We start from the raw sequence: 25,313 nt of genomic DNA, 5'->3' as shown, positions 1-25,313 counted from the left end.
GCCTCCTGAGTGCTGGGATTTAAGGCATGAGCTAACACAACCTAGTTCCCTAAACCGCTTTTTGTCAGAGTATTTTGTAACAGAAATTAAATTAGAACACTTCCCAAGTCACCCGTGAAACAGTCTCAGGAAATCGACTGGCTTGAGCTAGGAAGCTAAGGGGCTGTCTGGGCAGCCTTGCTTCAGAAATAGCCTGGAACCTCGATCATTGGAGGATGAAGGTTGGTGAGATGCGGTCCCTTGGGCTTGGCGCACAGATCTGGTCCCCAGTAGATAATCCATACCTGTCTTTGTCCCTTGCCTCTCTGAAGACACTCTCACACGTGCTATAGTGGAACCCTTGTTCCAAAAGGACGTCTTAGCCCGGAACTTGGGGCTGCTCAGGGCTTGGCATCCATCCTTGTTTCTTCATGTTCTTCACATGTGATCATTTCTTCGCAGCTGTTTGTTACAAGCTCATTAATTGAACAGAGCAATAGCTTTCTCTGCCATTTCCATACTTAAGTGTTGCTCTTTGATGGATTCTGTAGTCCCTAATACCTTTCAACAATCCACTTGGTTTATTTCAATAGTCCTGCTTGGACAGCAAACAGCACTGAATGCCATAGAAGTTAAAACAGCCAGATGTGAAAGACATTCGGTTTTCTTCCCTCCTCCACCTCTCATTGCATGAATACTTTTTTTTTTATCCAAACATGTAGCCAACACTCTGGTATTTTCATTGTAATTATGTGAAGCAATTGTTACTGAATTCTTGCTTCAATCCATTTCCCTTTTGAGCCCTCAGAGTTCAGGCACGCTGTTTAGGGAGCTTCCTTTTTTAATTTTTACTTCATTTTGAATTATGTGCACTGTGTTGTTTATATGTGGGTATCTGAAGGTGACTGCCGGTGCCCTCAGAGGGGACTTACAAGAGGTCATAGGTCACTTGAAGTGGGTGGTGGGGACTGAACTCTGGTCCTCTGTAAGAGCAGTCTAAGCTCTAAACCATTGACCCTTCTCTCCAGCCCCCAGCCAGGACATTGCTTATAATCCTACTAATATTTTGAGACTAGATTTTTGTTTCAGTTTTACTGATATGTCTGTCAGTAACTATGTGTATCTGCTTGTGGAACTGTGTGGTCTGAGCTGAATCTTTCTGGTAGCAAATGGTCGAAGGGATGTCCAGCCCAGATCATTTCACTTAAGAGTCTGCCTTCCGGTCAGGGGGTGGTGGCGCGCCTTTAATCCCAGGCAGGTGGATCTTTGTGAATTTGAAGCCAGCCTGGTCTACAGAGTGAGTTTCAGGACAAGCTCCAAAGCTACACAGACAAACCCCGTCTCAAAACACCAAAACCAAAACAACAATAAAAAAAGAGTCTGCCTTCAGTATCTAAGGAATAAAACGGACTAAGCAATTTCTAAGCTTTTAACTTTCTTTTATTTCATCTATTTGGTGTGTGTGTGTTTGAGTGTGTGTACACATAGGTGTGTGGCTGTGCCTGTTTATGCATACACCAAGAGATCGGTGAAGGACGCCAGGTATCCTGCTTTTCCCCTCCCCATCTTATTCTCCTGAATTAGGTTTTTCTCACTGAACCTGGAGCTGTATTGGTGACTTGTCGGGGACACACCTTGGCAAAAATACCACTTGCCAGGATAGGGGCTTGAGGATCAGAAAAATAGTAAAGAGATCGAAGATATGAATGAAAATAATAAAGGAGAAACATAGGCTAGAGGGAGGGAGTTCCAGCAAATACTGAAAATGCCCTCATTTAATTTCCAGTTGTTTAAAATACCCAGACCCCAAGAGGTAGGAGTAAGACAAAAAAACTGCATTAACATGATATAAGAAAATGAATAAACCAGCTGAAGGTCGTGGGTTACATTCTTAGGTAAACATTTCGTTGCTAGAACAAGACAAGTAAAACTGGCATCCTAGACCAAAACATCCTGTAGGCAAGCTACTCCCTGGGTAGAATCCATAGTTATCTCCTTAAGGGAGTAGAAACTTAGTTGGATCCTTAGATATTGTTTTGAGTAGAAACATGTCTACTTCTCTATTCCTGAAATTCAAGGTCTGGATATTAGCCACACCTGTTGACAATAACCTTGAGAGAGCAGAACTCTGACCCAAATCTAGTTGGGACCTTTGTTTGAGGTAGAAACACAATAACCTTGAAGGAATAGAAGTAAGTTCCAGCTCTCTGACCTTCGATCAGTGTGGAAATAGGCTCACATTTTTGGGCCTCCACAGAGGCTGCTTAGCACTAGCAATCCACTCGTCTACACCCTGTTGCTTGCACTGGGGTTATAGGTATACAAATTTTTGCTGTGGGATAATGCTCTTGTACACTGTAAAGATTTGTCACTTGTATTGGTTTAATAAAACACAGATTGGCCAGTAACAGGCAGGAAGTATAGGTGGGGCAACCAGACTAGGAGAATTCTGATAAGAGGAAAGAGAGAGATGCAGTCACAAGTCAGATGCAGAAGAAGCAAGATGAGAAGGACCTTACTGAGAAAAGGTACCAAGCCACATAGCTAAACAAAGACAAGAATTATGGGTTATTTAAGTTGTAAGAGTTAGTTAATAATAAGCCTGAGTTAATAGGCCAAACAGTTTATAATTAATATAAGCCTCTGTGCATTTCTTTGGAACTGAAGGGCTGTGGGACCAGGTGGGACAGAAACTTCTGCCTACAAGCTTTTTATGCGAGTGCTGGAAATTTGAACTCGGGTTCTCAGACCTGCACAACAAATTCTTCAGGTAACTGAGCCATCTACCTGCCTGGATAAGTCTGTTCTTTTGCAGTTGGTGAGATGCTCCCACCTGTGATCCTAGTGCTTTGGAAGCAGAGGCAGGAGCATAGCTGTAAGTCTGAGGACAGTCAGCCTCAGCTTCAAGCCAAGGTGAGCATGTGGGGGTCAGAAGATAACTTGCGAGAGTCAGCTCTTGTTCCGTGTGGCCCCAGGGGCTCTATCTCAGGTTGTCAGTGGTGGCAGACATTTTTCCTCACTGAGCCATCGTGAAGGTTCAATTACAAACTTTCTGAAGTGTAGAAAGTATTTACTCCCATAATAACTAGGGATTTTAGGCTAAAGTTCCATGTGTCTCCACACTGTCTGCATTTGGTGGCTTGTTTTGTCTGAGTGACTTTTGACTACTTTGCCTATGTGGGAGCACTGCTGTTTGTCTCTCTGTTTTTATAAATTGCTATACTGAATATTCATTTTATTGTACATGAGAATGACATAATACTTATAAATCCCATTTTTATTAACTGCTTTTTAACTTGTACTATTATTACTGCTCAAAATTCCTCCATAGAAATAATAATAAATAATGTTATAATAATAAAATATGGTGAAGAAATAGCTCAAGCAGTTAAGAGCACTTGTTCTTCCAGAGGACCTGGATTCTATTTCCAGAACCCATGTGGTGGCTCAAAACCATCTGTAACTCCAGATTCAGGGGATCCGATGCCTTCTTCCGGCTTCTGTGGGCACCAGGCACACACATGTTACACATACATACATACAGGCATCAAAACACATAAGCATAAAATCACAAAATGTTGAAAAATGATGTTATGATAAAAACACAGCCCTACAGGGTGCCAGTCTAAGCTCCTGTAAATGGGAGAACTGGAGTCTAATAAGCAAGTTTAATATTGATTAAAAACAAAAATGCTTGGAGCTGGGCATGGGTGTACTGCCATAATCCCAGCACTAAAGAGACAGAAATGGAGGGATCGAAAACTTCAGGCCGGTTTGGACTAGACAGTGAGATCTGTCTTGAAAACTGAGGTACTGGGTGATGCACTCTCATGGCGTGTACCAGGCCTTGGGTTTGGCCCCAGCACACACTGTGTTGGGGAGAGAATGTGAATGGTGAAAAAATGAGAATGAAGCTTATGTTAATCAGACCAGTCAATATTAATGCGGCATGGGCTTTCCTCCTAGTAAATAATATGTCTTTGTACTTGCTTTTTAAAACATTTTATTTTTAAAACTTATGTCTCTCTGTGTGTGTGTGCTCACAGTGCGTGTGTGCACACCTGTTCATTTAGGTGCCTGTAGAGGTCAGGAGAGGGCATTGCATCCCTTGAGCTGGAGTTAGGCTTTTGTGAGTCGCTGTGCACAGATCCTGGTAACTGAACCCTGGTCCTCTGGAAGAGCAGCAAGCATTTTTAACCACAGGGTCATCTCTGTAGCTCTGGGTCTTCTACTATAAATGTCACTTTGCTGTGGTGTGTTGTCACCGAGTTCACGAAGAGACCTCATCTGTTAAGAGAGCAGAGGTGCTGGGCTCGGGGAAAGAGGCAGAGCCCACTGGGGAACAGTGAGATCCCGGAGTCAGTTGGGATTCCTGCAGTTGGGTTAGTTTTGGAGGCAGCAGGGTCACTTTGTGTGCTTGGCCCTTCCTGCAGAAGGGAGGCTCCCTTTCTGCCCGTCTGCCATGTTGGCACACAGAGTCCTTATAGATGTCAGTGCCATGCTGTTTAGATTCCCCAGACACTGGAGCTGTGACTCCGGAATAAACCTCTTTATATATTCTTCAGAGTCACGTGTTCTGTTTACAGAATAAACCTAGGTATATTGTAAGATTCAAAGTCATTCTTCTTTGCCCGCTATTGATCTCATTGCATATAAACATTTCAATAAAGGTCTCTAGGGACAAACGTACAATGATCACCAGTGACGTAAAATAGCGCCCTCCCCCCAATTTTCCTCTTCCTTTCACTAGCAGAGAGCTCATAGACCAGGCATTTCTGTTGGCTCTTAGTTTTATGGGCGCAATGGCTCTCCTGTGGCCAGTGGTTGGAGATGGCACGCTAGAGCATTATCTACTGGCAGATTGCCAGCAGTAGGGAGTGCCACCGCGGCTTCAGCTGCAGTGTCCTCAACTTCTCTGCACACACAGGGGTCAATGCCTCTCATGAACTCTGCCCATGGAGCTAAATATATTTCTTAAAAGATACATTACAAACAAACCTGATACCTTATTATTATTATTTAAAATTTAAAAGCAAGACTGTCTGCACTCTTTGAACAGAGGATGGTCTTTGATCATTCCTGGCAGCCTCCAGAGCAGTTCCTGGAAGAGATTTCTCTGAGAACATTTTAAGCCAATCACTACAACAGTGCTTTCACTGAAGCTGGGGGGAGGTTTGCAGAGGGGAGAGGCAGGGAGAGATTGCAGCCAGCCAGCCATAGGTCACTGAAGCTGAGAAGGCGATGGAAATCTCCCTCTGTCATTTGCTGTTGAATATTACAAAATAATGAAATGGATAAAGACATAAAAGCAAGTCAACAATAATCAATAATAATCCCACAACCCAAGGATAACAACTATTTCGTCAAGCCAAACTAAAACCAAAATGAGAGATTTCTTGAAGAGAAAAATAAGGAATAGCCATATGGGAAACAGTCAATAAACTCCTGGCATGTTTGAGAGGCAGAGGGAAAAGGGAGGTTTTAATGGAAGAGGGTTACATCAGTTTTGTGAAACCATTTTTGTTGGCCACAGTGATTATAACAGGGGCCGTATCAGCTCATGATTGGACAGTCACCCATCAGGTTCTTTAGAGATTCTTTTCCCGGAAGGTTGCCTAGCCCTCCTTGCAAACATTGGGATATGACGGAATATTTTGTGATGGTGATTATTAGGCAGTCATGGGTATTGGACCCTTTCTGCCCAACCTCTTGGCTTCATTCATTTTGCTTTTTTTTGTATGGTTAACAAGAGACCTCATTTTATTTTAACGTTTTACTTATCTACGTACAACGCAGGGCGGACATGTGGAGGTCAGTGGATAAACTTCAGAAGTCAGTCGTCCCCTCCTTTCGCTGTGCGGGTCCCAGCGGTTGAACTCAGGTTGTCAGGCGTAGTGACAAGCACCTTTACCTGTGGGCTATCTTTACCCGCATGAGACTCCATTTTGATCCTGGAGATGTTTGCATCTCATTTGAAAACTAAGATTCATTTAACCTTTCACTGATTTCGAGAAAGAAGACGAGAAACAGAAAGCCTTGTCATTGTACCCAGCCTGGCCGAGTCACACAGCTATTAACTAAGTAAGTCATGGACCTCACACAGGTTGGGAAGCAGGTCTGGGAGTGGAATATCCAGAATTCCGTTGTGGGTTCAATGATGTTGATCAGATGCCCACGTAAAGTTCCTGTGAAAATGTCTAGTTGACATAGCATGAAATTATAGTATATTTAAAGACCTTATCAAACTTTGGTGATACATGTGTTCTTAGACTCGTGACTTTCCTCCAAACATATTTCTGCCAGGCCCTTTTCTTTTTATAGATCAACAAGCCCTGGTTGCCCAATTTTCAACTTTTTTCCAGATTTCTGTTTCTGTTTGTTAGAAATAAAATCATTGATTTTTTTAAAAAAAAATTCCTTGCAGAGTCAGGCATAGTGACACATGCTTGTAATCCCACCACTTAGCAAGCAGAGGCAGGAAGATTTGGAATTCAAGGCCAGCATCAGTTAGAGAGTTCAAGATTAGTCTGAGTTCCCTGGGCTTAACAATAACAACAGCAATAAGCACAAAATAAATGTTATCTGTGTTAGTAAAGTCCTAGAAGTTCTTTTATCTAAAATTCTAAATGTAAGCATCTAAATAATAAAATTATTACAAAATAATCTTTTTTTTAAAACAATCTTCTTACAAAGATTTTATATATTGTGTATACAATGTTCTGCCTGCATGTATACCTGCAGGCCAGAAGAGGGCACCATATCTCATTATAGGATGGTTGTGAGTCACCATGTGGTTGCTGGGAATTGAAGTCAGGACCACTGGAAGAGCAGCCAGTGCTCTTAATTGCTGAGACATCTCTCCAGCTGAAATAATCTTTTTTTTTTTAAAGCCGTCCTGCTGTAATAATTAATTGCTAACTCCAATACCTAGACCATAGTCACTGTGAGATGCTTTCCTGCTAAGACCAAGTGGCTCAGCGGTAAAATCACTATCATATCTTTCTCCCGGCCCTATACACCTTCTCCTTGTGCTAATCGCCACTGGTTTCCATATAGGCTAGTCTCTTCCACTCCCAGGCAAAATGATTCCTGCCGCGTTGCTTTTTCCTTTGCTCGCTGCATCCGCGGAGCACGTGACCTACGCTCAGCCAATCTGTCCATTCCTCCCGTTTTTTTCTGTTTCCAAGACAGGCTGGAAAGTGTGTTCCAGTACCAAGAAAGGCGATCACTACTGGCAAGACTTGATTCTGGGACTTTTGTACGAGTTATCAGTTAAGCGTGCTCTTTTTCTCCCGTAGGCTGGATTTAGTCTTGTGATGATTTGAGTCTGAAGCTGCCAACAGCTACCATATGGAAGCTAAAGAAGGAGAACTGCACGCTACAGAAAGACGCCGAACATTCCATCGGGACATCCTGAAGGCAGAGGCGCAGGAAGCCCTCTCGGGTGTGACAGGTGTCACTGTAACACGTTCTTGAGATCAGCATCTTACAAAGAAGATGGTCATTTTTTTTTTTTTTTTTTTTGTCTCAGATCTTTGGCCGTTTCAGTCTAACGCCTTGCCGCAGACCCAGGAGCAGCAGGGCCACTCAGCTATGGTATTGGGATCTTGTCTCAAAACCATGTCCAAACCTTAGCATCTCAGAACATGCTTTTCAAGAGAATATTCTTTATTGATTTTTGGTACTTTATGATGCAAATAACTTAAAAACTATACTTGCAAAAGATTCAGCCAATAGAAAAGAAAAATATAAGAGCCACTTTGTATATATCAGCATCTACTCATTCCCAAGTAAACCATTGTCTTAATGAGATTTGAATTCTCCTATGTATTTGCAACCACATGGGCATGTTTACATAGATTGTAATTTAACGGCAAATATGCGGTGTTCTAAAATTGCCTCCTGTCCTTTCTTTTCACGTCATTTGAGACCTGTTTCATTACATAGCTCTCTAGGAATTCAGAGTATGAATGATTAAGTTTTATATTATTACTTTTTGATGGCTCTTTAGACTGTTTCGTATTAGCACTTCCTAAAAACCGGGCTGATAGAAAGCTTTTTGTGTAAACTTTAGGCTAAATGTAGAACTCGGGGTAACACAACCCGAACCCCACCGTCTTCCAAACAAGGGAGGAAGAGCAGTAATCGGCGTAAAGCAAGTCCAGTAGTGAGGTTGGTTGATAGCCTTCTTAAAGTCACTACTCTTTTATACACAGATATTTTGTCAAAAAACAAACAAAAACAAATGGGGCAGGATGTGCACGGGGTGGGAACTGCGAGGGTAAAGTCAGAAAAGAGCTGGTGAGGAAAGCATCTTGGTCCGAGTGCAAGGGCAGTGTCCTGGTGAAGGACCCTGTCTTTGCGTTGGTCCCCACTCCGTTATTTCCACTCTTTCCCCGTTAGACTGATAGAGTAGCTCCCTCAGGTGTTTAAACAGTCTGGACGCAGCAAAGGAGAAACTGAATGTGGCTTGAGAACAGAAGCAAACGGCAGCGAGGACAGGGAAAGGATGCAGGATGCCAACAGCCATCGTCACTATGGCGGCCCCGCCGGGAGCAGGCGGACGGACTCGCTTTCCCAGAGGCCCCCGCGGTCCGCAGGGCCGAGCGTCCACTGGCTGTGTCGCGCGGGGGCGGGGCCGGGGCCCGGAAGTCACGTGCCGTGACAGCAGCTGGGGTGAGGCCCGCGTCGCGGCGGTGGCTGCTCCCGGCTGTGTCTGTGGGAGGCGCCGCTGCGGCGATGGCCGTGGACACTTTGTCGCCGGACTGGGAGTTCGACCGTGTGGATGACGGCTCTCAGAGTGAGTCTTCGTGTGTCGGGCCAGGCGGCCCTGGTGGCGCGGCCGAGGGAGGTCGGACGGCGCGGGGAGGCGCGGCCGCCCGCTGGGGACTGTCCAGTGGGGTGGGACGAGGCGCTGCGTGACTGCCGGGGTCGCGTCGAGCCGCTCCGGTGCCTGGTGTCCCTCGCGGAGGCGGGGGACCGGCCAGCGGCGCTCGCTCCCTGGGGGCCGCCACGACAGGCCAGCCTCCCTGGGATGCCCATCCCATCCCAGGGCTGGCGTCAGATGCTCTGAGTCTTCGGTTCTAGAAGAGTCTGGGTTCCCGTTTCGGTTTCCTGTTTTTTTTTTTTTTTACTTCTCAAATCAACTTTATTGAAGTTTGGGTTCGCGTTCCTAGAACCATAGAAGATAGCGGAAAAATAACTCTTCCTGGCATTTAAAAGAAAAAAAGCCAAAACCAAAACATCAGTCAACACGGGAATGTCATTTTATCAATCCTAGGCCTTTTATTGATTTTATATGGTTAAGAAAAACCTTCTGTAATTGTCATTGCAGCTGAATTTGTTTTTAAAATTTAATTTAAATTATTTTTACAAGATCTGCTTCGCAGTTGCTTAATGAAATCGAGTCGTCCGGTTTTATTTTTAAAATCAGAGATACAACCCTAAAAGCCTCACAGTTTGTGTCAGAGAAATGTACAAGCCAATCTAATAATTAGAGAAACTTGTGATTGATTTGTTTCTTAATTTCTGAGTAATAGAAGAGAAATTGGGGTAGTTGTTTGAGAATTTTTAAAATGTGTATCTTTCCCCAAAGTAGGAATGCCATTTCAAAAAAAATTACAGCTGAATTGCGGATTATTTTAGAGATTTAGCATGTACAGATTTATATATACTGAGGTTTTAGTTGCCTTTACATCCGGGTCCTGTGTCGTGCAGTATTTCAGTAAACATTTCTTAATTGTATGCGGCATAAAGATCTGGGCGAAAGGATAATAACCACTTTTGGGTTTTGTATTTGCGGTTTTAAAGTGAACTGTACCTTGTCAGGTGTTCTTTTTTGTTTTGCATCTGAATGAAGGTATACAGGGCTTGAATTTGTTTCAGCTTGAAGTAGAACGATCAGCTAGTTAATCATAATACCACGTGAGCATTGTTTTAGACCCTAGAGGGTTGGGGAAAGGAGGGGAGAGCGAGCTTGGGTGAGGACACAAAGTAAGCACACCTGTGTGTACACGTGTGTGTGGATGCGCTGTGGTAAAGCCCTTAACACTGTATTATAAGTTGAAAAGGAATGAAAAATAAACCAAGAAATGCATTTGGTTGGGAGTGAAGTGTGGTGTGCGCTTTAACTTTTATGACTCAGAGCTGTTAGATATCTTATCAGCAAAGAGCTTAAATGCTTCTGCAGGTTTTCAGGTGTTTCTAACCTTGGTCTCACCAGCTGATCTATGAGCATGTTTTTCTAGTGCAGTCTTTAAGAACCCATTTGCTGGTCATGTGATACTTTGGCCATTTCCCATATAATAGAGTAAGACATTAACACGAGATTGTTAGCTGTAGGTAAGAGATTTCTCTTTGCCTGGTTTCCATTAGTTTTTGGAGTTTGATTCATATCCAGACTAATTGTTTTCCAAAATTAACTAAGTGAGTGCTATATTGAGACAGCAGTCTTAGTGAACTGAATTGATGCCCCTGATTCAGGGCCTCAGTAGCAAAATAGAGGACAGGTGTCTTGATTTCCCACAGTGAGTCGGGACTTATTTTATTTCATAATGGCTCCACGTTTCAAATTTGAAGGGAAAAAAACTTTTTTTTAAGATGATAAAGAACTGAATTTAAGTTAAATTTTTGGAATCAGTAATGAATTCTTAGGTATAAGATGGAATGTTTATTAATTTTGATGAGTAGGCTTCTGAAAAATCCAACTTATTTCAGTGGCTTTAAGCCTAAGGTCATGTATTAATATATAAATTTTGTGGGTTCCAGCTGTTTTTTTGTTTTATTATCTTAACATGTGTGTGCAGTACCTGCAGAGGCCAGAAGCTGGTGTTGGATCTCCTGGGTCTAGAGTTACAGAATCGACACATGGGTGCTGGGAACTGAACTGCAGTCCTCTGAACCCCAGTAATAAGAGCAGCCAGTGCTTTCAGTGGATAGGCCATCTTTCCAGCCCCTACCTCAGCCATTATGTTTTATCTGGCTTATACATGGTGATTATAATAACTAAAAAATTGAACAAGTAAAGTATTTTGGTAAGTTGGGAATTAGAGAAATAATAATATAATGTAGCAGGTTTAAAACCTACATGTAAAATAGGTTTGATTGTATTCTTAAACATGTTACTATGTATAAAATTAACCAAGCTTTTTTTTAAAAAATATTTATTTATTTATTTGTTATGTATACAATATTCTGTCTGTGTGTATGTCTGCAGACTAGAAGAGGGCACCAGACCTCATTACAGATGGTTGTGAGCCACCATGTGGTTGCCGGGAATTGAACTCAGGACCTTTGGAAGAGCAGGCATTGCTCTTAACCACTGAGCTATCTCTTCAGCCCCCTTAACCAAGCTTTTTACAATTTGCTCTATAACAGCACAGAATTTTGTACCTGCTTCCCATCAGGTAGTTGATAACCTTTGCAGCAGAGTTGTGTGTGACCACAAACCATAGGATAGCTTCTGGAGCCTGGGTTTTCTGAGGCATGACTCGGGCTGGTTGGTAGCCCCAGATCCTAGGGTAAGGGCTGCAGGTTTTAAGTACTTTCACATATTTGGAGAAAATTCAAAGCTGAATGACTCTTTAACTTTGGAACCTATTTCCACGAAGTGAGGCACTCCATAGTAGTCATTGACCGTGTTTTGCTGCTGTTACTGAGATCACTTGAAGCTAGTGTTCTGCCATTCATTAGTTGTAATTGTAACTTTCTGTTTTAAAATTTAGAAATTCATGCTGAAGTCCAGCTTAAGAACTACGGGAAATTCCTTGAGGAGTATACATCTCAGTTGAGAAGAATTGAGGACGCACTGGATGATTTGATTGGAGATGTTTGGGATTTCAATCTTGATCCTATAGCATTAAAGGTCTGAATTCATTTCATTTAAATATATTTCTGAAAGAATGACAACCTTACAGTATCATAACACAAAGTCCAATTATTCGACCTAGTCATTGTTTTTATCTTCAACAAAGAGCTAGATGGACACACTGGCTTTGTTTCTTTCATTGTAGTTATCTTACACATAGTCAAATATACAGATTTTTAAGGATTTCTCATTGAGTTTTGCTGAGCACAGAGCTTACCCACCTCATATTCTAATGAAGATAGAAAACATTGCTGTCATTTCCCAAAAGGAATAAAATCGGGGATCTTAATGTGGGAATGCCTTTTTAAAAACAATTACTTATTTTATGTGCATTGTGTTGTGTCTTCATGTGTATCTGAGTGGGGGTGTTGGATCCTTGGCAGTTGGAATTACAGAGAATTGTGAGCTGCCATGTGAGTGCTGGGAACTGAACTCAGGTCCTTCCGAAGAGCAGCCAGTGCTCTTAACCTCTGAGCCATCTCTCCAGCCCGAGCTGTCCATTCTTTAGGGGATAGACATTTAGGTTTTCCAGTTTTGACTGTTGGAAATAATGCTAATTATGTGTCCTAGGTTTTTATGTACACATGTTTTCATGTCATGCATTATACTAGAAGCCGAATTACTGAGTTATTTGGTAGCTATGCTTAGCTTTCTGAGGATTTTATTGTACACATATTTGTGTGTGTTTGTGTGCATGTGCTGTGCCATGGTGTGTGTGGAGAGAGTACAACTTGTAGGAGCCAGTTCTTTTCTTCCCTACGGGTTCTGGGCACCGAACTTAGATCACCCGGCTTGGTAACAAGTGCCTTTACCTGTTGAGCCATTTTGCTGACCCCCTTCTCATCTTTTTCCTGATGAGGCCTCACTGTTTTTTGTCCCTATCAGTAATATATGGGGGTTTCAGTTTCTCTACATTGTTGCCAAAGTTTGTTATTGTCTGTCTTTTAAAATCAACCCTATCCTAGTGGATGTGAGAGGCCTCATGGCTTTGTGAAAGAATAAAATTGTCTCAGCTTTAGTCGTCCGTCAACAGAAACTTTAAAATCTCTTTATATATTTATCCTCTTGTACAGCCCTTTCTCTCCCTGCTTACCCTGGGACCTTTCTTTAGTCCCTTTATTGGGAAATTATTTTATGTTCCTGCTCTGCAAGAGTTATAGATTCTGATAAGATCTTTATAAATAGAAATTGCAAACTAAATGAGAGAAGTTATTTTTAATTTACATATGTACTTAATTGTTAGTGTGTAACTAAAAGAAAGGTCCAGTTTTTACTTAATAGAAAACTCGTTTTAGTTACTAATCAGGAAAGCTTTAGAGCCAGGCGGAATTGAAGCTGTATCAGATGATAAAAGTGCCCAGACTGTATTTTGTTTCTGAGCATTGTGTTTTGTAATGACTTAAGTTTGGCCCGTTTAGTTACGACATCTTACTAAGTGTGTGCTTGCCTAACAGTTTCTGAAAGGACAGAGCTCACTGTTAGTCTCTTCTTCGTGTCCTCCCACCCTCAGCCACTTTCTGTTGGGCACAGCTGGAGCTGCTTGGGTGCCTCGTGTTGTGTGCAGGCTGTTCCTCAAGTGATTGTACCTTTCTTCCTTTGTTGAAATTATCTTAAACATAGTAGTTGAGTTGATGCTAATGCTGACTGACTATAGGGTCTAACACAAGTTTAACTGTAATCCATTTAATCTCATTTTATATATTTAAATTTTCAGTGTTTTTTTTTCTTCCCTTCAAATTAAAAGATGTACTTTCCCTTTGTTTCCGTAGCTTCTGCCGTATGAGCAATCCTCCCTCTTGGAGCTCATAAAGACTGAGAACAAGGTAATTATCCTAACCTAAAGCGCATTCAGAGAACGCTCTTGTTGCTTACCACTCACTTTTTCTGTCTTTATTTTTGAAACCAGGTCCTAAACAAAGTCATCACTGTGTATGCTGCACTTTGTTGTGAGATCAAGAAATTAAAGTATGAGGTAATTCTCTTCTTTAAGATCATTTAAAAGCAGACTTAGGCTGCTTATGTTTGTGCAGTGTGCAATAAATACTGACCCACTTAAAATAATAGCAGTCCTGAAAAGAAGGAGTACTTAGAATAATCTGCCACTCATTGAGTGGTTACTGTGTTGTGTGTAGGGTGAGGACTCGGCAGTGAGGAACAGGTTGAGAAATTTGGGCTTACAGTGGGTATTGCTAAAAGTAGCAGTTTGAATCTAGGCCTGCCTGCCTCCAGAGTAGTATATGTGGTGTGTGTACTGACTGTCCAGAGGTACATCCCCTCCCTACCTCCCATCCCCCAAGACAGGGTTTCTCTGTGTAACATCCCTGACTGGCCTGGAACTCACTGAGATCCGCCTGCCTCTGCCTCCCTAGTGTGCACCGCTAGTGCCTCCCTAGTGTGTGTTGTTTTTCCTTTTAAGTTTAAACTTTTTATATGGATTTGGATTTGGAGACATTGTAGACATTTGGTGAACTTCGTTATTTTCCCTCCCCTTTTTCATGTTCTGTGACTGCAACTGAGCTGGTGGGGAGATGAGTCATCTAGAGGGTGGTCAGAAGATGGAGTACAGGCTGGAGGTCCAAGGTCAGCTTGGGTGTCAGTGGTTATCTTCGTCCCTGTAAAGAGAAGTTGATCATCTGAGAGCAGATTCTGAGATTTATGTATAAGCCATGTCGTATGTCATTAGAGCGTTAAGAGAGCTTAGGATTTGAAAGCAACAAATTATTTTTATTTTCTTTTAAACAGGCAGAAACTAAGTTTTACAATGGCCTTTTGTTTTATGGTGAAGGAGGTAAGTTCAAATTTTAGAATTGCATTTGTTGCTGCCTTCTATGAAACCGAAGTGAGCCAAAAGCTAACAGATTAGAAAAAACAAACATTCAGAAATTTTTGAAGATTTATTTTGTGTATGTGGGTGCCCATAGGGGCCTCCCTGTGTGGGTGCTGGGAATGCAAACTGGGGTCCTCTGGAGGAGCGGCAGGTGTTCTGAGCTGCTGAGTCGCCCTCCAGCCCTGACATTGAGTTGTCTCGCTGGTGCATGGATTGGTTACCAGTGAGAAGTGCAGTAGTGGCAGCAGACCCTCTAGAGCCAGCGTGTGTTGTGGCAGCACAGTCCTGTGCTGGGACCGGTGTGGGGGTTCGCGTGGCTATCAGGTGTGGCTGTTTGACGTTGTATATATAGTTTATGACTGTGTCATTTTTCCCTTCAGTGTTAAAAGTCCAGTGTTTTCAGTACTGTGCACTAGTGAAAGAATTGTCTTTGTTGCTGGATTTAAATAAAAAGTGAAATAAAATTCATGCTACTTTTTAAAGCTACAGACTCCAGTATGGTAGAAGGTGACTGCCAAATTCAAATGGGGAGATTCGTTTCATTCTTACAGGTAACTATTTTTTTCTTAAAGGTAGCTGATTTTTTTTTTACTTGAGCCGTTTATTTATTCAAGATAGGGTCTTACTAGGTAGCCTTGACTGTTCTGGAGCTCACTATGTAGATTATGTTGGGCTCAGACTTATAAGAGGGTCACTGCCTCAGGCACTTCACACTCTGAGATTAAAGGTGTGCCTCACTATGTCTAGCTGAGTCTTCTCTTTGTAATTTTGCATAAAAATTACACATGATTGATAAGTTGTGAAACATTCAATGATGAGGACTTGTACACTCAGAGAGTGAAGCAGTTACTTCGTGGGGTTATAGTGTAGGCCATCGTGACTCCTGAACTATTTCTAAGGGAATTTGGAGAATAAGGTATGAAGAGATGTGAACAGTTGTTTAAAATTGTTTTGATAGATTATATAAGGCTGTTCTTCCCTGCAATTCTGAGGTTTGATTCCCAGGTCCCAGCACCTGCTCACATGGTAGCTTACAGCTGTCTATAACTCTGGTTTGGAGGGACCCAATACCCTCTTCTGGCACAGACACACATGTAGACAAGACCATACACAAAAAAAGTAAGATAAAAATTTTTAAAAAATTGTGTGCTGGAGAGCTCATTTTGGTTCACTGGTTAACAGCATGTACTGTTTCCAGAGAACCCCAGTTGAGTTCCTTAGACCAGTATCGGGGGCTCACAGCTACGTGTAACTTCAGTAGGGATCCAATGCCTCTGGCCTCCATGTGGATACCTGTACACAGGCGCGCACACACTCAGCAGGAGAGTTAGGACGGAGGCGCGACCGTGCGGGAGGAGCCTTGTTGGCTACACTCCGGCATACTGATTGTCCGGGAGTGCTCTAGTGTCTGTGAAACATCCAAGTGAGCTAGCGGTGCTTCTCAGTATTGGAGGGAAAACAGCAAATGGATGGATTCCGGTTCTGTTTTTTTTTTTTATATCGTCTGACAGTCTTTTAATTGACTCCATCTATTTCTGTCTTACAGAATCTGAACTTACTTCTGCCTTTTTGCTGGGCTTTGTATTTTTTATTTTCCTGCAATCATTTAACCTTCAAAAGTTTAATAACATGTAAAATGAGCTGTTTGAAATTAAAATCTATTACTTAGCACATTGATAATGCCTGTATCCTAGCACTCCAAGCACTGAGAAGGCTGAGCTGGGATCATCTGTTGAAGGCCAGTCTGGCCTATGTAGCAAAAAGCTTTTTTAAAAAAAAATTACATTATTTTTACTTTGAAAGACTTCAAATTCTATTTATGTGTTACTAAAAGCTGTGTAAAAAGTTTACTGTCCCAGAGTTCATCTGAGGTATTTAGTGGGCTGTGTCTGTGTGTGTGTGCGCGCGCGCGCGAGGCTGCTCTTGGTGATGGAGGAAACCAGCACATAAAAGCAATGAAAACTCTTGCTCAGGACTTATAGTTTAGAGTGGGTGAGGTCTGGGCACAGCAGAGTGAATTAACATCTTTGGGGTAAGTGATATTGCACTTGGTGTGTGCCAAGGTACATATATGTGACTAAAGATAACACATGAGTGACCTAGTGACTAGTGGACCTTGCTCTGTCTTGGTCACACTTCTGGAAGCCATTGTCATTCATTTACAGGGTAGGGGTGGGCTGTCCCTGTCATTTCGGAGCTGCATGAGTAACTGAATCAAGACTCAGACAGAGAGTGAAGTGCAGGGGCAGCAGAGATAGGAATGACCCGCTGTGCAGGAGCTGAGGGAAGTGTTGGTTACTTGAGGGCTTCTTATGTCTGGCTGCTGGGTAACTGGGGATTCGACCGGAAACTGTTTGGGTTGTGTTAGAACGTTAGCCCAAATGTTGTGACGTTCCTGAAGCAACCCTGTGATGTACACTCACCTTGTCCTTTCAGGAGCTGTCCTGTTTTGTCACGAGGTGCTATGAAGTGGTGGTGAATGTCATCCACCAGCTGGCTGCCCTCTACATCAGCAACAAGTAATGCACTTTAGCATTGTTTTACTTTCATGAAGTAGAGGGAGTACTTCTTAGAAAAGTAATTATTTGAAATAGCTTTATTCATTTATTTACTCAGTATGTACACTTAGGATGTTTAGATACTACTGGACGTGTGTGTGTGTTTATAGACTAATGAGCTGCAGTTTTCACCAGTTACGAACTTGATTTCTGTCAGCGTGAGAATGTTGGACGAAAAATTTTAAAGATATTTCACGATAGAAAAAAACTGATACAGAATTAGTTCACACACAGTGTTTTATTTTATTTTCCTGCATACATTTAGTGGTCATATGACTTTTCTTAAACTACAGAGTCTTGGGGATGGAGTGAGTGTAGGCAGTCTACACTGAAAAAGAACTTAAAATTCTAATGATCTTCCAGATCGACCCTAAATTAAGAACTGATCAAATTTCCATAGTGCCCTTGCTGTTCTTATCACCATAAATTACATCTAACCTTTGGTCAGTTCTTTGTATTTTTTTCTACATCTATTGTACCGCTGTTGAGGGATGTGACTCATACTTTAATGAGAGCCAAAACCCAGAGGTGGCATTACCACGATCTCACGGCAGCTTTGGTACTGTTCCTTGTGATCAGCAGTCCATTTGTTGTTCCTGCTGTACCGTGCTGTGAGGGGGTAGAGGGCGTTTATCACCTCACTCTCAGGAACTTCTGGTCAGTTTGCTGTCTTTTTTTTTTTTTTTTTTTTTTGGTTTTTCGAGACAGGGTTTCTCTGTGGTTTTGGAGTCTGTCCTGGAACTAGCTCTTGTAGACCAGGCTGGTCTCGAACTCACATAGATCCGCCTGCCTCTGCCTCCCGAGTGCTGGGGATTAAACGCGTGCGCCACCACCGCCCGGCTTCAGTTTGCTGTCTTTATGTATTCTGGCTCTTCACTAGAAGCAAAGGAGTGGCAGTCCCCTCCCCCACTCGGTGCAAAGGATGGTAGCCCCAGATCTCCACACTCCCCCCCACTACCTGGGGTGGAATCCTGGGGACTCTTTTCCTCGTTCCTGCTATAGAAAGATAATATTTAAAGATTTTGTTCAACGTTAGATGTGCGTCCTGTATTCTGGAATACTTCATATGTAGTTTGATATGTAAGAACTATATTGATAAGTTCAGAAGGAAGTAAGTGGTGTAACCCTAGAGGTGTGGTGCATTGCTTCTTAGCAGGAATGAGAACTGAAGGAGTTTGGTTTGTTCTTAAGACTCTCCAGGTGGCAGTTTTGGTAGAGTGAACAGATTATAGTTGCTACTGAGAGACTCATAATTCATCAGTGTGCTTCCTCTACTCCTATGCCAAGGCTCATCCTTTAGGGTTAAGAAGCTCAGGTCTTTACCTGTGAGTGCTACATAGCAGGGGTAGCCCAGACAAGTCAGAGTTTCTGCTCCTGTATTGGTTTCTTGAATTTAGAATGAACTGTAACCATAAAGGTGTTTTTTTTTTTTTTTAACTTTGGTATTGTTTTATTATAGGATAGGACCCAAAATTATAGAGACAACTGGAGTTCATTTTCAGGTAAAAGTTAATTTTTCTATTTTATTTTGGAATTTGTATAATTAAGAAGTGTAACAATGCTAGCATCTCCACCCCTGTTCTTGTGTTCCCTCGACCATGCAGCTGTCAAGGCATCTCTTACTCTGCACTGCCTCTTGTAGTTTTCCCCAGTAGTGTTCCATGCAGATTTTCTGTTGCCAGTGAACAAATCTGCAGCATCACAATTAAGGAAGAAATATTAGGTAAAATATATCGTATCTAGGCTAGTACCATTTGAAGCTCAGAACTGTAGTTAATAAGCCAATTGGTGCCTCCTTTCACTAATTTAATAATGAACCCACATGTGTTTTTCTTTAAAAGTTCACATGAGACTTCTAACGAGTGACTAAATGATAATCATTAAAGGTTTTTTGACAGACTATGTATGAGCACTTGGGAGAACTGCTAACAGTTTTACTTACCCTGGATGAAATTGTTGACAATCATGTCACACTGAAAGACCATTGGACCATGTACAAAAGGTATGCCACCTAAAATACTTAGAGTTTGTACAGTTGATGTGTTAGTTTAGTGAAACTAAACAGTTACAAATTATTTCAGATTCTTAGCAAGACCTAGTGACTCTAATGAAAAGGAATTCATGTCCAATATTTATTTTTATTTGTGTGTATGTGTTTATGTCTGCCTGTCTCCATGTGTGTCTGCATGTGGGTCAATGCCTAGGGAGGCCAGACGAGGGAACTGGATTCCCTGGAGCCAGAGTCCCATGTTGTCAGCCACCTGATATGAGCGCTGGGAACTGGGCTCAGGTTTCCTCTGCAAGGCTCAACTCTTGAGTCACTGAACTGTTTCTCCAGTCCTGTGGGGTCCAATAGTTTCATGAAGGTAGTCAGCCCCGCTGTTAGATGGGCTTTTGTGAGAGAGATGTGTGTGAGCATGCTCAGTGCTGCAGAAGCTTACAGGTTTCCCTTGGGGTTCTGTGCAAGTGAAAGTTTCTGCTTTGCATTTTATTTATTTGATTACATACCCTGAAACACTCTTAAGTTTTTATTGAGTTCACAAGTTGTCACTGAATATTTGGTTAATGCAGAGCAATAGGCAGCTGAATAAAGGCGATAAAAAGCATAAGAATTTCATTAACATTGCTCCATCCGTGTTTTCCAACGTGGAGAGCCGAGGAAGGAATAGTAAATACAAAATTTTATTTCCTGGAATATTTTTAAGAATTTATTAGATAGATTTAGGCTCTTTCTTTAAATCTGCAAGGTTACTGAAGTCTGTCCATCACAACCCTTCGAAATTTGGGATTCAGGAAGAAAAATTAAAGCCATTTGAAAAGTTCTTGCTGAAGTTGGAAGGGCAGTTACTTGATGGAGTGATATTCCAGGTAAGTAGAGATTGGTGCAGCTCCAAATTACAGGGGGACACTTTTGTAGAATACTTTGAATTTCTTTACTTTTCTTTTTCTGTTTATTTTATTTTATTTATTTATTTATTTATTTTGGTTTTTTTGAGACAGGGTTTCTCTGTGTAACAGCCCTGGCTGTCTGGAACTCACGCTGTAGACAAGGCTGGCCTTGAACTCACAGAGATCCACCTGCCTCTGCCTCCTGAGTGCTGGGATTAAAGGAGTGTGTCACCACTGCGTGACAGGCATTTCTTTTCTTTAGAAAGTGGTTTGACTTATAAAAAAATTAATTATTAGTATATTAAAGTATAACTCAGTGTCTAATAGTAAACAAAATAAAGTTACTTATAATGAGGGTTTTAAAATTAAACTATGCAAAAATATAAAATGAATCAGGCATGGTGATACACTTTTATAGTTCTAGCACACTGGAAACTGTTCAAGACTTCAAGGCTAGCCTGGTGTACAAAGTGAATTCTAGGTCATCTTGAGATACATAATGAGATCCCATTTCAAAAACAAAGACAAAAATCTAAGGATTTTAAAATCTAAGACATAATCATTTGCATTATGTTTGTTACTAGCTTCTAGATTTTTTAAGATTACAAAATTTGAAGGGCTGGAGATGCAGTTGAGTGGTGGAGCATTCACTTTGGTATGCTCAGGGTCCTGGGTTTAATCCCCGATCTACAAAGAACAAATCAAAACTCTTAGCAAAGCCAAATAAAAGCTTAGTTAATTCCTCTACACTCAGTCCATGTGCACAAATGCATGCCTTCTAAATTGAAACCAGCTAACATTAGTTAGAAACATCACTTCTTAGTTTCCCCCTATGTGGACAGTACAGAAGCAGCATGTTGTCTTCCTCCCAGAAGGACCTTAGCAGCACCGAGGGGTAGTGTCCTGTCAGAGACGATACTTGGTTCTACTCTGTCTGCTTCAGAGTTGTGTCTAGTTCTATATTATTACAGTTTTAACAGATGGACCCAGCTCTTGGTTTTTGAAGTGGGTTTATCAGTCTCTTAGATGCTTTGTTTTCCCTCTGGGGACATTTCTGCACAGGGTATGCTAGGAGCTGGGCATTGTAACTCTGGCTACATTTCTGCACAGAGTATGCTAGGAGCTGGGTATTGTGGCTCTGGGGACATTTCTGCACAGGGTATGCTAGGAGCTGGGTATTGTGGCTCTGGGGACATTACACAGAGTATGCTAGGAGCTGGGTATTGTGGATCTGGGGACATTACACAGAGTATGCCAGGAGCTGGGTATTGTGGATCTGGGGACATTACACAGAGTATGCTAGGAGCTGGGTATTGTGGATCGTGCCCATTATCTCCTGGCTCTGGAGACATTACACAGAGTATGCCAGGAGCTGGGTATTATGGCTCTGGGGACATTACACAGAGTATGCTAGGAGCTGGGTATTGTGGATCTGGGGACATTACACAGAGTATGCCAGGAGCTGGGTATTGTGGATCTGGGGACATTACACAGAGTATGCTAGGAGCTGGGTATTGTGGATCGTGCCCATTATCTCCTGGCTCTGGAGACATTACACAGAGTATGCCAGGAGCTGGGTATTGTGGCTCTGGGGACATTACACAGAGTATGCCAGGAGCTGGGTATTGTGGCTCTGGGGACATTACACAGAGTATGCTAGGAGCTGGGTATTGTGGATCGTGCCCATTATCTCCTAGTACTTGGGAAATTCAAGCAGGATTATCATAATCTGAGGACAACTTGGACTACAGAGTGAGACACTCCCCAAAGGGGGAGGGGAGGAGAAATGCTAAGAAAGGAATTATAATAAATAAATGAACAGAAGCTCCTAAAAGGTGCTCTTTACAAAAAGATGTAGCAGCTGGGGAGCTGACTCAGCAGTACTGCCTTGAAGAGGACGTGGGCTTGATTCCCAGCACCCATGTGGTGGCTCACAGCCATCAGTAACTCCAGTTGCAGGGTATCTGACACCTTCTTCTGGCCTCCATAGACAGTTCATGCATGTAGTGCAGAGACATACGTGTAAGCATAACACTTATACCTGCAAACTTTTAAAAATGCTTTCTGCTGGGTGTGGTGGAACACACTGTTAATCCCAGCGTTTGGGAGGCAGATGCAGACAGATCCTTGAGTTTGAGGCCAGCCTCGCCTACATAACGGGTTCTAGGACAACCAGGGCTACATAGACCCTTTCTCAAACAAACAGAAACCCCACCACTTTGCAGTACATCAGCAGTGATCTGCTTCACTCGGATCTCTTCAGTTGGTGTTTGAGTGCCGTGTGATGGCGCTCACTGTCAGTACATACATATACCTTGTCAAAGGATTTAAATATTAAAGAGCATGAGACCCAATGTAGTTAAAATGAGTACCGAGTGGTTCATCTTACCTAGGTGTTTGTTCGTTTGTTCCCTAGAGACTGAATTTCTCTCCAAATGTTTCCTGTCTAGGCCTGTATTGAACAGCAATTTGATTCCCTCAATGGAGGAATATCTGTGTCGAAAAACAGCACTTTTGCAGAAGAATTTGCACATAGCATTCGCTCAATTTTTGCAAACGTGGAAGCCAAACTTGGTAATGTAAATTTTGCGTTTGAGTGTTTATCAAGTTTACATGTCCTTAAAAGCCCAATTTACCTATCGTTGGTTCTGTTTTTCTGTTGTCCCTTTATAAGGTGAGCCTTCTGAAATTGACCAGAGAGACAAGTATGTTGGAATTTGTGGGCTCTTTGTACTGCATTTTCAAATTTTTCGAACTGTTGATAAAAAGTTTTATAAGTCTTTATTGGACATTTGTAAGAAGGTAAGAACTTGAAACTTTTTATTTTCAATTTGTGATAGAAGTTTGGATAAAACTAGATATCTAATAAAAGTGCTAATAAAAAGTTATTGAAAAAAGAATGTTACCTTTTATGAAATATAAAACTGTTAAAATAAGCGCTGGGGAGCTGTCATCGTGGATTAGTGCTTGTAGTACATTGTGACAATTGGAGTGGAGGTCCCCAGAACTCGTGGAAGTGAAGGTGGAGACCGTGTCTCGCAAGCTAGTGATAATACTGGCATGTGTCCTAGAACTCTGGATGACTAAGGTGGAGAGCAGTGGGGAGAGAGAGACCCTCAGTGTCACGTGGGCTTCAATATAGACATGTGCTCACATGTGTGTACCCACACACGAAAAGGCATACGTGCACACCACACATACTTGCAGAAATAAAACCATAGAGTTGTTTGAGTACACACATTCTTTTTTTTTTTGGTTTTTTCGAGACAGGGTTTCTCTGTGGTTTTGGAGCCTGTCCTGGAACTAGCTCTGTAGACCAGGCTGGTCTCGAACTCACAGAGATCCGCCTGCCTCTGCCTCCCGAGTGCTGGGATTAAAGGCGTGCGCCACCATCGCCCGGCGAGTACACACATTCTTGAAGTGAGCAATATGATAAATGAAAATAACTGCATTTCATCAATGTATGTGTGGTGAGTGGTGTTCGTGCGCGCGCACACACACACATTAACTTGTTTGCTTTATTTCTGAGACAAGGTCTTGCTATGTAGTGCAGGCTGGCCTCAGTCTCAGCAATCCTTTTACCTCAGCCTCCTTAGAGCTGTCATTGCAGGAGTGCAGCCACCCCCTGGTCACACTAGCATCCTGTTAGTGCTCTCCACATGGCCTCCCTCTTCCTCTGATGTCTCTTCTTGCCCCTCCTTCCTGCTAGTAAAGTAGAAATATGTTACATTGTTTATTTTTGTCTTTGCTGTTTCCATGATATGACTTGGTTTCATAACTGAAGCTTTGTAGTACTATCAAATAATAACAGACCACAAGGTCTTTAAGGTTGTTTCTTTATATTTTATTAATATGCCCTGGCAATAGATTAAAGCCATGAAAGGTTGAATTTCATTTTGCTTTTTATATATTAGGAATTATTGTGAAATCTGTGTTACTATTTAGTCAGAATAAAGTTGTCTCACCTCAGCTGTAGGCATGCTTTCATTCTTTCTACCACAGGACCCTTGGGGGAAGGGTGGTTGGTAGTTATTTTGTCTCGAATTTCCTCCATTTCAGGTGCCAGCCATCACTTTAACTGCCAATATTATTTGGTTTCCTGATAATTTTCTGATTCATAAAATGCCAGCAGCTGCCAAACTTCTAGACAGAAAAAGTCTTCAAGCCATTAAAATACACAGGGACACCTTCCTGCAGCAGAAAGCTCAGTCACTTACCAAGTAAGTTCTGTAACGTAACTGTGAAGGGAATGTTTAGGTACCTGTATTGGAAGTGCTTGAGTCCACAAGGTGACGTGTTCTCACTAACACTCTGCAGTCTCCAGGGTGAGTCTTTGGTTTTCACCTGTATTAATTTGTCTAGTGTGTCTAGGTGTGCTTGTGTAAAAGACAAGATAGCTTACAGGAGTCCATTCTCTTCTTCTACTGTGTGGGTGGTGGGTGCTTGGACCCAGACTCTGGCCCTCAGGCTTGTGTGGCAGGTGCTGTCAGCGAACCTCCAGACTCCAGATTTTCTAAGAACTTTCGCTTCTCTTTTTTAAACTATTTTGGATTTTGTGTGTGTGTGTTATCTGCCTATTTGAATCCCTGTATCAAACCTAGATTGTTAGGTTTGGTGGTAGTGCCTTTACCTATTGAGCCATCTCCCAGGCTAGAACTATCTTTTTATTTATGCTTTATGAAAGCTAATGTGTACAGATATCAAAAGTCCCAAAAGCTAAAATTTAAAAGTAATTTTTTTCTAACCCAATTCTTTCCTGTAATTCAGTCCTGCTTCTAGAAAGACAACTTTTTTTCTTCTTCTCAGACTTATCTTTGTACTATGATACTAGATATTGAACCCAGGACCTCGTGCAATTCTAGGCAAGCGTGTCCCCAAACTATATCCTCAGTCCTTTTATTTGTGTATTTTTAATCTTTTACTATGTACCTTTCCAATAATGTATAAAACAAAATTATACAAAGAGCCCCAATGTTCACTATCATTCAGCTTAGTAATTAACTGTGCATTCTGATTTGAGTACATTGCTAGCATGTTAACCTGGATGTAGTGTCCTTGGAATGCAACAGTATTCTGTCATTGGCCTTATGTTGGTCATGCATCTCATTACCTTCAATAGGAATGGGTGATTGGTGCGGAGCAATGGTGGCGCACACCTTTAATCCCAGCACTCGGGAGGCAGAGGCAGGCGGAT

General features: G+C 42.0%; 1 protein-coding gene across 2 annotated transcripts in view; it reads left to right on the top strand.

The window, feature by feature from the left end:
* The first annotated feature begins 8,650 nt into the window (after window positions 1-8,650).
* Window positions 8,651-25,313, top strand: part of Washc4 (WASH complex subunit 4) — a 52,173-nt gene continuing 35,510 nt past the window's right edge. Inside the window, exons 1-13 of one of the 2 annotated variants that reach the window (XM_057757678.1) lie at window positions 8,651-8,779; window positions 11,703-11,842; window positions 13,615-13,668; window positions 13,752-13,817; window positions 14,588-14,633; window positions 15,156-15,223; window positions 17,109-17,191; window positions 18,690-18,732; window positions 19,129-19,232; window positions 19,978-20,098; window positions 22,570-22,693; window positions 22,794-22,921; window positions 24,179-24,339. In XM_057757678.1, the coding sequence (XP_057613661.1) occupies window positions 8,719-8,779; window positions 11,703-11,842; window positions 13,615-13,668; window positions 13,752-13,817; window positions 14,588-14,633; window positions 15,156-15,223; window positions 17,109-17,191; window positions 18,690-18,732; window positions 19,129-19,232; window positions 19,978-20,098; window positions 22,570-22,693; window positions 22,794-22,921; window positions 24,179-24,339 (1,199 nt within the window). In that variant the 5' untranslated portion in view covers window positions 8,651-8,718. Of the gene's footprint in view, window positions 8,780-11,702; window positions 11,843-13,614; window positions 13,669-13,751; window positions 13,818-14,587; window positions 14,634-15,155; window positions 15,224-17,108; window positions 17,192-18,689; window positions 18,733-19,116; window positions 19,233-19,977; window positions 20,099-22,569; window positions 22,694-22,793; window positions 22,922-24,178; window positions 24,340-25,313 lie in introns of those variants that run through there. The other variant, XM_057757679.1, reaches the window with a different exon arrangement.

Source organism: Chionomys nivalis, chromosome 25, assembly GCF_950005125.1.
Source record: "Chionomys nivalis chromosome 25, mChiNiv1.1, whole genome shotgun sequence".
Classification (NCBI taxonomy): Eukaryota; Metazoa; Chordata; class Mammalia; order Rodentia; family Cricetidae; genus Chionomys; species Chionomys nivalis.
This window is presented reverse-complemented; position numbering and strand designations above follow the sequence as displayed.